The 13,266-nt window shown below is 40.4% G+C and overlaps 1 protein-coding gene across 1 annotated transcript in view; it reads right to left on the reverse strand.

Annotated features, from left to right (window-relative positions):
* LAMA2 (laminin subunit alpha 2) overlaps positions 1-13,266 on the reverse strand; it is a 705,005-nt gene that overhangs the window by 658,462 nt on the left and 33,277 nt on the right. Inside the window, exon 3 of the mRNA XM_089333528.1 lies at positions 8,906-8,957. Coding sequence (XP_089189654.1) covers positions 8,906-8,957 — 52 coding nt within the window. The remainder of the gene's footprint in view (positions 1-8,905; positions 8,958-13,266) is intronic.

The raw sequence follows: 13,266 nt of genomic DNA on the forward strand, positions 1-13,266 counted from the left end.
ACAAACTAAAGAAATCCGTACATTATATGAATGAAAAAATTCCATGAAACAGATTTTAAAGAGAAAACAAAGTGAAATATTAGCAAAGAACAATCAGTAGATCAAATAGAAAATGTGATGGACATTCTTACCAACAGACTTAGTAAGGCAGAATACAGAATATCTGAGCTAGAAGACAAATCTTCGGAAACTTGTCAGTCAGACAAAATAATTAGAACACTTAAAAACAGTGTTGGAGCCGGCGCCGCGGCTCACTAGGCTAATCCTCCGCCTAGCGGCGCCGGCACACCGGGTTCTAGTCCCGGTCGGGGCGCCAGATTCTGTCCCGGTTGCCCCTCTTCCAGGCCAGCCCTCTGCTGTGGCCAGGGAGTGCAGTGGAGGATGGCCCAAGTGCTTGGGCCCTGCACCCCATGGGAGACCAGGAAAAGCACCTGGCTCCTGCCATCGGATCAGCGCGGTGCACCGGCCGCAGCGCGCCGGCCGCGGCGGCCATTGGAGGGTGAACCAACGGCAAAAGGAAGACCTTTCTCTCTGTCTCTCTCTCTCACTGTCCACTCTGCCTGTCAAAAAAAAAAAAAAAAAACAAAAAAACAAACAAAAAAAAAACAGTGTTGGAGTTTATCAGATACTATCAATCAACCAACACATATGGGTCTTAGGAGTTCCTGAAGGTATGGAAACAGAATGGATTAGAAGGCCTATTTAGTGAAATAATTACAGAAAACTGAGCCTCCTCCCCCCCAAAAAAGAGACTTCCAAGTACAGGAAGCACATAGAGCTCCTAGTAGATGTAACCAGAAAAGATCTATACCACAACACACTGTAGTCCAACTCTCCACAGTAAAACAAAGAAAAATTATAAAATGTGCATGAGAGAAATTCCAGATTATTTTCAGAGGATCTCCAATTAAACTCAAAGCTGACTTCTTATCAGAAACTCTATAAGCTAGGAGAGACATAGTCCATGTCTTAAAAGGAAAAACTGTCAACCCAGAATACTGTATCCTACAAAGCTCTCATTTATGAAAGAAGGTAAAATAAAGGCCTTTCATAACAAACAGAAGTTGAAAGAATTTTCCCCATTCAGCTTTACAAAAGATGCTTAAGGATGTGCTACATACAGAAACACAGGGATAGTCATCATTATGAAACAATGTGAAGGCAGAAAAGCTTCCAATAAAAATACAAAGGAAATTTTAAATTAACAAAATTTATGGAAAAATGGCAGGTCCAAGTCGTTATTTATCAATAGTCACCTTGAATATAAAGGGAGGGCCTACTTCAACACTTGGCCTAAATTGGCAACACTTGCCTCCTTATTGTTGTCAATAATCATATAATTTGTCAAGAGTAAAATGGCAGTTTAAAACTCAAATACAATCTTATTTTAAAGTTGAATAATGAATGAATTATCTACTAAACATTATGCAAGAGAATTTGCAGTAATATGGACGTGAAATAAGATTACTACCTGCCTGAAAAGAGCTATAAATCTACTCCGAACAGCTACTTTAAGAAGTAAAGAGAACTGTAATAGATACCCAAAGTCCTCTGAGAGTTTATTTAAATGAGGGAGGTATCTTGTCCCTTTTAGGCAAGTGTACAGAGAAGATCTCACACACTTCGCAGCATTTGAATTGTCACTTAAGAACAAGCAGAACTCCAACTGCCAGGACTGGACAAGGAAAGCATCTGAGATCAGAGAAACAGAAAGTCAACAGGCAGAGAGTGTCCAGTGTGCACAACAGAGAAACACCAGGAGATGCTGTGAAGGGAAGATGAGATGCACACTGTGATGTTCTTGATGGCTAGTGAAGATAATGGAAAATATTGCAAGATCTTAGCAAGGAATGTATACAAATACACATACATTTTATGAAGATTAATATGTAAGAGATACGGAGTAATTAAAGTGGGAAGAGACACTGAGGAATCAGTTAAGGGATGATAGTAATCAGTACAGGCCATGATGCAACATAACCACAAACTTTCAGTGATTTAAATCAACAAAGACAACCAAGCTTCTTTCTTGTTCTAGCTCCATGTTCGTTTTGGGTCCATGGTAGGAGACCACTAATCTTTAACTTCCTCAGCTGGGCGACCAACTGGAAGAGAATGATTTGCCTCCATAGCAAGATGAACTGGCCTTTAAAGAATTCAATCTAAAAGTAACATATGCCAATGCTACTCACACTCCACTGATCCCAGCAAAGCCCAACTTCAGAGGTTTAGCAAGTGCAACCTTAACCATGCACCCAGAAGGAGAACTTGGAACATCAATGAAGAGCACCAGTGACACCCTCAACGTGACTGCAGTAGTTCAAACTAAACATAACAGGTTTGTTACCACAGAGAATGGAAACAAACAGGAAAGTGCGAGAAACACTCTGGAAATATAAGGATTCCCCTAATGTCCATGGAAAACAAAATTAAAAGTTTATTATCATGTAAAAACCTTGGAATTCATGCATAGTTTGCTTAAATAATATGCATTTTCCATGAATATTTTGAAGATCCCTCAAGTCAGTAAGGATATCCAAAAGACCATTTAAAATTAGGAAATGAAGCACACGGACTAGGACATATATAGAGTAAGGATTTTCAAGTGATTGACAAACAAGTAACATTTTAGTCTACTGGCCAAGATGAGAATGAAAGTACCCTTATCAGTGGATTGGCTTTATTATGTTCTTGAGCCAGTAGAGAAAACATTGGTCTTATTTTACTGGCTTTATACTTATGGTGAAAAAACACAATACTATTGGGAAAAACAATGCAAACACAAATTCAGAAAGTTCTTCAGCAAGAAGGAACACTGCTACTTTAAGGATTCAATTTGATGATCGCTTTAAATTTTGAATCCTTTGGGAGTCTGCTGTAAACAGTCATATTTATATCTGCTTCTTGGAGGTCACCATGTAAATACAAGTGAAGATGGCTGATCTCCACTGGGATAATTAAGAACCACATACTTAAGATGATCTGAAAGTTGTTCTGACAGTTTCACAGTTTTTAAGAGAACTTTCCTTTCCCTTTGGCCTAGCACATATAGACATGAATTTTTAGTAAAGAACCAAAAAAATTCATGAGCTAAATCCTTTAAGAAAAATTTCCAGCAAATTTCCTGAGCAAATATTCAAGCATGCAAAAACATGTTCATTTCATTATTTATACAATTTGGAATGATTTATTATTCCATCAGTACACACCCAGTTATTCTCAAAATGAGGTCAAATACATGAAATGAAACAATCTGGTGGGTCATTTTCAGGTTATTCTTATCTAATGGTGGACCTTAAACATCAATTTAGTAGATCAAAATCAATGTTTAAAGAGAATTGACTAGAAATATTGAAGTTGCACATCAAGACATTTTACAGCATTTTTATCTGAAGAGAGGGTGTGTGTTAGAATAAAAGAGAAAAAGCCATAATTTAAATTCATTTCCTGTCAAGGAAAGAGTTTGAAGGTCACTATCCTGAAAAAAGGAGAGAGGCTGAACAAGGGATGCTTTAACCATTTTCTTTAACTCAAGTCATCAGTTACGGATCCCAACCCACATTCCATTTCCCTTTTTCAACTTTTATTTAATAAATATAAATTTCCAAAGTACAACTTTTGAATTATAGTGGCTTCCCCCCCCATAACCTCCCTCCCACCCGCATCCATCCCACCTCCCACTCCCTCTCACATCCCATTCATCATCAAGATTCATTTTCTTTCTTTCTTTCTTTTTTTGACAGCCAGAGTTAGAGAGACAGAGACAAAGGTCTTCCTTTTTCTGTTGGTTCACCCCCAAGTGGCCGCTACAGCCAGCACGCTACATTGATTCAAAGCCAGGAGCCAGGTGCTTCCTCCTGGTCTCCCATGCAGGGGCAGGGCCCAAGGACCTGGGCCATCCTCCACTGCACTCCCGGGCCACAGCAGAGAGCCAGACTGGAAGAGGGGCAACCAGGACAGAATCCGGCACTCCAACCAGGGCTAGAACCTGGGATTCCAGCGCCACAGGCAGAGGATTAGCCTATTGAGTTGCGGCGCTTGCAAAGATTCATTTTCAATTATCATTATATACAGAAGATCAACTTAGTATATAGTAAGTAGATTTCAACAGACTGCACCCACAAAGACACACAAAGTGTAGAGTTCTGTTTGGGTAGTAGTTTTACCATTAATTCACATAGTACAACACATTAAGGACAGAGATCCTACATGGGGAATATGTGCACAGTGACTCCATTGTTGATTTAACAATTGACACTCTTATCTATGACATCAGTAATCACCCGAGGCTCTTGACATGAGCTGCCAAGGCTATGGAAGCCTCTTGAGTTCACCAACTCCGATCTTGTTTAGACAAGGCCAAAGTCAAAGTGGAAGTTCTCTCCTCCCTTCAGAGAAAGGTACCTCCTTCTTTGAAGACCTGTTCTTTCCACTGGGATCTCACTCAGAGATATTTCATTTAGGTCATTTTTTTTCCTACAGTGTCTTGGCTTTCCATGCCAAGAGAGTGAGACTCTCATGAGACTTTTCACATGAGTGTGAAACTCTCATGGACTTTTTAGCTGGATCCGAATGCCTTAAGGGCTGATTCTGAGGCCAGAGTCCTGTTTAGGGCATTTGCCATTCTATGAGTCGGCTGCGTATCCTGCTTCTCATGTAGGATCAGTCTCTCCTTTCTAATTCTATCTATTATTTGTAGACATTACTCTTCTTTATGCAATCCCTTTGACACTTAATCTTCTCTTTTTGATCAATTATGAACTTAAACTGATCACTTTAACAAGATGGCATTGGTACATGTGGATTGAATCCCACACTCCATTTCAACAGCTACAGATCATTCTCTGTCCCTTAGAGTCCACCATATTTATGTGTTCTGCTGCTCTCAACTTCACCATTTTGTGCTTGGTGGATGATTTGTACCCAAAACTATACAGTAGAGGATGAATGTATTCAAACTGGATGTCAACCTTAATCAGATTCAACATATACCTACTCTCTATTTTGTCTATGTTAGCAGAGCTTCAGTGTACTGGGATTTCTCTGAAAGTCTTACCAATAATACTACAACATTCTATGTGATGAATACTAAAACACCTTTCAACTCTGAGCCATAACAGGACACTAAATATCTCTAATTGACAAAATGGGCTTTATCTATTTCAAAAGGACAGAGAAGCCCAGGAAAAAGGGGAGAGAGTTAGATACAGTGCATCTAACTGTATTTTCTATTTTGAAATGTGGAAAAAGCAAACAAGAAAGTTTGAACTATCAGAGCTTCAGGGCTTTTTTTTTTTTTTTAAGATTTATTTGAGAGGTAGAGTTACAGACAAAGGGAGAGACAGAAAGGTCTTCCATCCGCTGGTTCACTCCCAAATGGCCACTGGCTGAAATGGCTGGAGATAAGCTGATCAGGAGCCAGGAGTGTTCCCCGGGTCTCCCATGTGGATTCAGGAGCCCAAGGACTTGGGACATCCTCTACTGCTTTCCCAGGCACATCAGCAGAGAGCTGGGTCAGAACAGGTGCAGCCAGACTTGAACTGGCACCCATATGGGATGCCGGCACTGCAGGTGGTGGCTTTACCCACTACGCCACTGCACTGGCCCCTTTAGGGGCTTTTTAAAGCTCAACTTTGGGAATTTCACTTTCCAATTTGGGTGACCCCAAATAACAACTCAGAATACCATCAAACATCTGAGTAACCTCTTGGGAACACAAATTTGGGGTGTGATTTCTATCCTTGAAGTTGTGAACTGCTAACATTTAAAGAATTTTCAGAGGCCTAAATGGGAGCTTACTATTTACATTCTAATCTATTTCTGCCGTCACCACTGGTTCACTCCCTAAATGGCCACAACAGCTGGAGCTGAGCCCGTCCAAAGCCTGCAGTGATGGGCTTCTTCCAAGCCTCCCATGCAGGTGCAGGAGCCCAAGGACTTGGGAACCTTCTAGTGCTTTCCCAGGCCATAGCAGAGAGCTGGATCAGAAGTGGAGCAGCCGGGACTCGAATCCGTGCCCATTTGGGATGACGGCACTGCAGGCGGCTTAACCCACTGCACCACAGCACTGGTCCCAAAGTTTACTTTTAAATTCAGAACAGACTCAAAGTTAAAGAAACCAGAAGAGTGAAAAGATTCATTCCCCCCCCCCCAAAGCCCAACATTCTATTTCCCTTTATGCAAGACAGAGAGAAAGGACAGAATCTTTAACTAGAACAAAAGATTTTAGGTGAAGCATTATGGAAATTAAAATACTAGACTGGTTGGCACTGTTGCACAGCAGGTTAAACTATGGCCTGCACCACTGGCATCCCACATGGGCACCAGTTCAAGTCCCAGCTGTTCCACTTCGGATACAGCTCCCTGACAGTGTGCTTGGGATTTCAGCAGAAGATGGCCCAAGTCTTTGGGCCCTGGCACCCATGCAGGAGACCGGGAAGAAGCTCCTGGATCCTGGCTTCAGCCTGACCCAGCCCTGGATGGTGAACTCAGTAGATGGGACATCTGTCTCTCCTTCTCTTGGTGTAACTCTGCCTTTCAAATAAATCTCAGTATAAAAAGAGTACTAGGTAGAAGTCCTAGATCTGGTGGACCATGAAAAATTCCACCACAATGGCTCATTAGTGAGGGGCCAATGGACAGTCATTCAATAGAAAAAGACCACAAAGAATGTGACAAGAAAAGGGAACAAAAAGCCTATTCAGTTTAGACTGAAGACTCTCACTCTCATAATGGGACTTAAACATTGTCAGACACGCAAAGCAACATGTGCACTAGGAAGTTATTTATGTGAAACATAAAACTAAGCAAAGAATAAACCACATTTGCTATCTGAGAACATGGATATGTAAATACGTAAGAATAGACCTAGTAATCAAGGAATAAAGACAGTAGTTTTTTCCGGGTAGAGTTGTGATTATTTTAGAATTGTTTCAGATTCTGTTAAGACACACCAATAACCTTAACCTTTTTAACTGTGCATTTCAGTACTATTAAGTACCTTCACATTGTACAATCACCATCACCATCATCTCCCCAATTCTAATCTTGCAAAAGTGAAAGTTTATACCATCAGATAATAACTCCTTTATCCATGGTCAAAGACACTGGAAACCTCCCTTCTTTTTATCTATGAATATAATTACTGTAGATAGCTCATAGAAATGAAACTGTAATATATTTGTCTTTTTGTGACAAGTTCATTTCGCTAAGCATGTTTTCAATGCCCACTTACACTGTAGCATGTGTTAGAATTCTTTGCTTTAAAAGACTGAATATTAATATTTCATTGTGTGTGTGTGCATGTATACAAACCATGTGCTGTTGGTCCACTCACCCTTTGATATTTGTGTTTCTTCCACCTATTGACCATTGTAAATGATGCTACTGTCAATGTGGGAGTACATTTCTCTCTTCAGGAACCTACTTAATTATTTTATGTGCATACAAGAAGTAGAACTGCTAGGTAATGCAGTAATTCTATTTTAATTTTGTTGGAGAACCTTCACACTGCTACATCTTGGCAGCCATGCCTTCTTGTATTCCCAGCAATAGTGCATAACAGTTCCTCTACATCTCGACACACACTTTTTGTTTTGTTTTAATAGCAGCCATCCTCATGGATGTTGTTTCATTTAATTTTGATACAACCAGAATTGATTCACATATTATCTTTATAGACACAGAAATAGCTCAGAAATATTTTGTGGGGCTTAAGTACGTATATGATGTAAAATGTCTGTTGATGCCTCTTATGATTAAATGAATTTGAGTAAAGAGTCATTGCAACTGGGTAACTGGGTTGATATGAAGAGGAATCATGTCCTGTAGAGGAATAATCAAAGCATCCACGGGCTAGGAATCATCCCCTCTACTTAAGCTGAACCTACAAATCCAGAGGAAAACATACGTGCACATTGAGCTCTTACAAACATCTATGCGGAGAGCATAAAGTTGTAACACAAGAGAGTAAGAAGAATGTGGAGTAAAGCTTTAGATTGTCATATAAGGAAAAATTTTCTGGGATATACTTTCCCACATTACCAGCAATTTATTTGCGATACAAAATAAAAAATGTCAGACACTTTAATGATGTCACCAATAACTTCCCACCCATCTCCAACCTCTTTTCCTCCTCCTCTTCCTGTTTCATGAACAATACTTCAAAAGCAATTTAACATTAACAAATGTTTAAACAGGAATGGTTTTGGATGGAGGAGAATTACTTGTTTGAGTAGTTCTGATATGAGTAAATGTAACATCATAAATGGAAGTACTTGTATAATCAGCTTATATAGGAAAAGAAGCTTGTAAAAGACCATTCCTGGGATAAAAAGAAACTAACAGTCACTAGACACTTTGAGAAAGGTGTGACTTTAATAGATTTAAGAATATTTCCTTTTGTCATTGGCTAGTGGCAGCCATAGTTCTCACCCACTATGCCTAGTTTCCCTGACACTCCTCAGCCCCCTTGCAGTTAGAAGGGGCCTATGGCTAAAGAGGCGAGCAAACAGATGCAACTCCTAGCTGAAAGACCAAAGACCTGGAGCACTAGGTCTCTGTTGCAGCAACAATAGAAGCAATTTGCTGAGTTGAGGACATCGCAAGAGGAGGACAGCTGGGATCCTGAGTCACTGAACAGATCTGTTGGACAGTGTGTGATGGAGAAATAAATCCCTATAATGTTATGCTTTTGTAATTCTTTGGATTTATTTCTTCCTGTAGCATGGACTACTACAGATTAGTCATTAATTATATTAAAATAATTGGCAATGATACTGAGAACAGTAAGAAAACACACAGTAAGAAAACACAATTTGAATCCTAAATACTTGTACCTGGGGTCAGCATTTAGCCTAGTGGTTAGAATGCTGGTTAAAACATCTGCTGTCCCATATCAGCGTACCTGGGTTCGATTCCTGGCTTTGCTCCTGAGCCCAGCTTCCGGTTAATGCAGTCTGTGGGAGGTAACAAGTGATGCATCAGGTAGCTGCTTCCACTCACCCATGAGACAGTTAGGTTGAGTTCTGGGCATCTGGCTTTGTTCTGACCCAGTCTCAGCTGCTGCCATCATTTGAGAATCTCACAAGTAAATGGAAACTCCCTCTCTGTCCCTCTCTGCCTCTTACATAAATATAAATAAATGAACCAACAAATACATAAACGTATGCCTCTTATCATTGTGCTATCACCATGAGAATTTCATCTTTTACATATTGAATATAGTTAACATATTTCTCCCTTTAAAATAGCTATGGCTCGCTCTGGCCTCAGAATCAGCCCTTAAAGCATTCCGATCTGGCTGAAGAGCCCATGAGAGCATTTCAGGCATGGAAAGCCAAGACACTCTGGAAAAAAAAAAAAAAAAAAAACCAACCTAAATGAAAGATCTCTGTGAGTGAGATCCCAGTGGGAAGAATGGGCCATCAAAGAAGGAGGTACCTTCTCTGAAGGGAGGAGAGAACTTCCACTTTGACTATGGCCTTGTCTAAACAAGATCGGAGTTGGCGAACTCAAGAGGCTTCCATAGCCTTGGCAACTCATGACAACAGCCTCAGATGATTACTGATGCCAAAAACAAAAACAATTGACACTTTTTTTGTTCTTTTTGACAGGCAGAGTTAGACTGTGAGAGACAGGCAGAGAGAAAGGTCTTCCTTTTTCCATTGGTTCACACACACACACACACACACATCCCCAAAAATGGCTGCAACGGCCGGCATGCTGCACGGATCCGAAGCCAGGAGTGAGGTGCCTCCTCCTGGTCTCCCATGCGGGTGCAGGGCTCAAGCACTTGGGCCATCCTCCACTGCGTTCCCGGGCCACAGCAGAGAGCTGGACTGGAAGAGGAGCAACCGGGACAGAATCCTGTGCCCAACCAGGGCTAGAACCCAGAGTACCGGCGTCACAGGCGGAGGATTAGCCAAGTGAGCCGTGGTGCTGGCCAAGAGTGTCAATTGTTAAATCAACAACAGGAGTCACTGTGCACTTACTCCCCATGTAGGATCCCTGTCCTTAATGTGTTATACTATGTGAATTAACGGTATAACTAGGACTCAAACAGTACTTTACACTTTGTGTTTCTGTGTGGGTGCAAACTGTTGAAATCTTTACTTAGTATATACTAAATTGATCTTCTGTATATAAAGATAAAATGAATCTTGATGTGAATGGGATGGGAGAGGGAGCGGGAAATGGAAGGGTTGCAGGTGGGAAGGAGGTTATTGGGGGGGGGGAAGCCACTGTAATCCAAAAAGTGTATTTTGGAAATTTATATTTATTAAAATTAAAAAAAAATAAAATAGCTATGGCTGCCATATCCAATTGCCACAGATTGAGTGACTTAAAATTAACAACATTTATGGTCTCTGTTCTGGAGGCTAGAAATCTAAAACCAAAGTGTCAGCAAAGTGGGCTCCTTCTGGACACCGTGAGGAAGAACCTTTTCCATGAGTTCTTCCTAGCTTTGAGTGGTGACCAGCAACCCTTGACATTGCTTGTCTTGTGGACGCATCCCTCCAATATCCGACTCCATGTTCACGTGGCTTCTCCCTGGATCTATGTTCTTCTTATAAAGATACCAACCATATTAGTGTCAGACCCACTCTAGCCTATTTAATCTTCACCTTAACTTGACTGCATTTGGAAATATCCTACTTACTCATAAGGTCACATTCATCAATCCTAGGAGTCAGAAGTTCTATATGCCACTTTGGGAGGACAAACCCAAAAATAGCTTACAAACAATACTCCACCTCCTCACTTTCATCTTCTGGAAGTAAATGCTACAAATTGGATTTCAACAGCCCTTTTAGTCACCATTTCAGAAATGGTTTTGGTTTTGTTTAACCTAATTGCTATTAAAAACCTTAAAAACAGGAGAGATAATCTTACTCCAATATTTCCTCAAATTAAAATATAATTACTTCCTGCACTTACTGAAAATTATGCTACTATATAAAATGTTTACTAAGTTTGTACACTGCAGGAAAAATATAATGGATTTCACCCTCTTTACGTGTGCTTGCTAAGATAAGTACAAGTTACAGTGCAAGGCAGATCTAATGATCAAAAATGGAATGTAGCTGTCCATCCAAATGGTCTGTTCAAAGATTCTGGTTCTTTCAATTTGTTCATTTCTTGATATTCAAGACTTGGTTCTTCTGTGGCCTCTCTTTCTTTTCATCTCCTTTATCAGAGTACTTTAAACTCTCCCACTATCTCTTTCATAGCCTAAAAAAATCAAAGGCAGTGTCACAAAGGCACCATAAATTATTTTTGTCTAAAGTCCTTTGACATTTGTAGACATGCACAAACACACACAATTTATACTAGTGTAGTTACATCTATGTAAGTAATACTTATAAATCCTTAGGACACATTGATGAATAAACAGAAAGTCCTGTCTTGCCAGAACCTACATACTAAAAAGCAGCACATGGTTAAGTGGGAAGAGGATTTGACTGTGCAAGTACAGAGCAAATATGGGAAATGGTAGCAGGGAAACTGAAACTAGAGACCAGAAAGTGCTTCCTGAAGGAAGAATTAATGTAAACATCACAACCGGCATGCATCGGGCTGTCATTTCAGGCAGTGGCAATATCATGGGCCCAAGCTCAGAACTGCGAGTCTGTGTGTGTGACACATTCCATAAATCCGAAGGGATACAGAACAGCTACAGCTTAGATTATGATTTAAAAAGTGGTGAGAGATTAGACTGGAGAGAAATGAGAGGCCATATCATGAAGTACCGTATAAATAAGGTGATCATGTAATTCATCATCTAAACTGAGCCACTTCTGAGAATAGAAGGGGGCACTATTATTAATTAGGCTGGGGCAGCAGATATAAACCAAGGCTGTCAGAGGCTAACTGGGATGTATGGCTACATGACTTACAAATCACATTAATGGAGCTTAGGTTCTATACTAAGGTCAATCAGCTGCCATTACAGCATTTTTATATAGGAGAGTGGCTCAATACTATTGTATTTTATAAAGCTGAAGTACAAACAAATAAATAGGACAGGGCTAAATTGGAAGCAAGAGGGTCCATTAAAAGACCACTGTGATGACTTCCAGTTGCAAGACGATGGAAATCATTTGAATCATTGTAATGGCTGTGGGTCTGTAAGAAAAATGATGAACTAATATCAGGTTGAACCATATGAAATTGCTGCTACTCACCATTTTTAGCTTACAAAAATGGTAGTTTCATAAGGCTCAACTAATAAATTATCAGCAAATAGGATGAATTGGTAGCAAATATTAACCACTATACAAATTTTAGGTGATAATAATCATGACAGTGATAACAATGATGACTAATCAGAGTATTATTGTCATCAAGATTGACTAGTACACATTTTATTTTCACAGTCAGAGTTAGACAGTGAGAGAGACAGAGACAGAAAGAAAGGTCTTCCTTCCGTTGGTTCACCCCCCAAAATGGACACAGGTGCTTCCTCCTGGTCTCCCATGAGGGTGCAGGGCCCTAGCACTTGGGCCATCCTCCACTGCCTTCCCAGACCACAGCAGAGAGCTGGACTGGAAGAGAAGCAACCGGGACAGATCTGGCACCCCAACTGGGGCTAGAACCCAGAGTACCAGTGCCACAGGCAGAGGATTAGCCTAGTGAGCCCTGGTGCCAACCAACTGGTACACATTTTATATTAAAATGTAAAACATTGGACACTCAAAATCGCTGTCTTTAGATGCAGGTAATGCAGTTAATTTTACATGGCTTAACACAAAGAGGCATAACTAGGAAACCAACCCCAGAACAATTACCTCCATGAGTGTCCATGGTTCTTAAGGGGCAAGGTTAAAAAAAAAAAAAAAAAAAAAAAAGGAACGAACGACACCTCCCAAGACCTTTATAGGCCCATCATTGAGGGAACAGAGTAGAAGACAGTTCATTTGCCAAAGATCACCAAAGTACGACACAGTGTTGGGCATAGGAGAAACACCCTGGGTAAGGTAGAATGGATGATTGAAATTTTGACGTTACCAGGAGAGATTTCTGATCTCCGTGATATGAAGCAATCACTATATATGTTGATAAGTTTCCTCAAAATTAAACACACGTACCTCCCATGTCCCAATACCACAATATTACCCTCTGCACCCAAACTGCACATCAGTATGATCAAGAAGCTGAATCTTGCGTTAACTTACCTTGAAAAGGAAAGTAGCCAAAAATCATTGCACTGGACTGAAATTAACCGAAAGGATGCAGATTAAGTAGATTGCACCTAAGAAACAGGGG

This window comes from Oryctolagus cuniculus, chromosome 5, assembly GCF_051225735.1.
Source record: "Oryctolagus cuniculus isolate XC-2025 breed Fujian yellow rabbit chromosome 5, ASM5122573v1, whole genome shotgun sequence".
NCBI classification, from domain to species: domain Eukaryota; kingdom Metazoa; phylum Chordata; class Mammalia; order Lagomorpha; family Leporidae; genus Oryctolagus; species Oryctolagus cuniculus.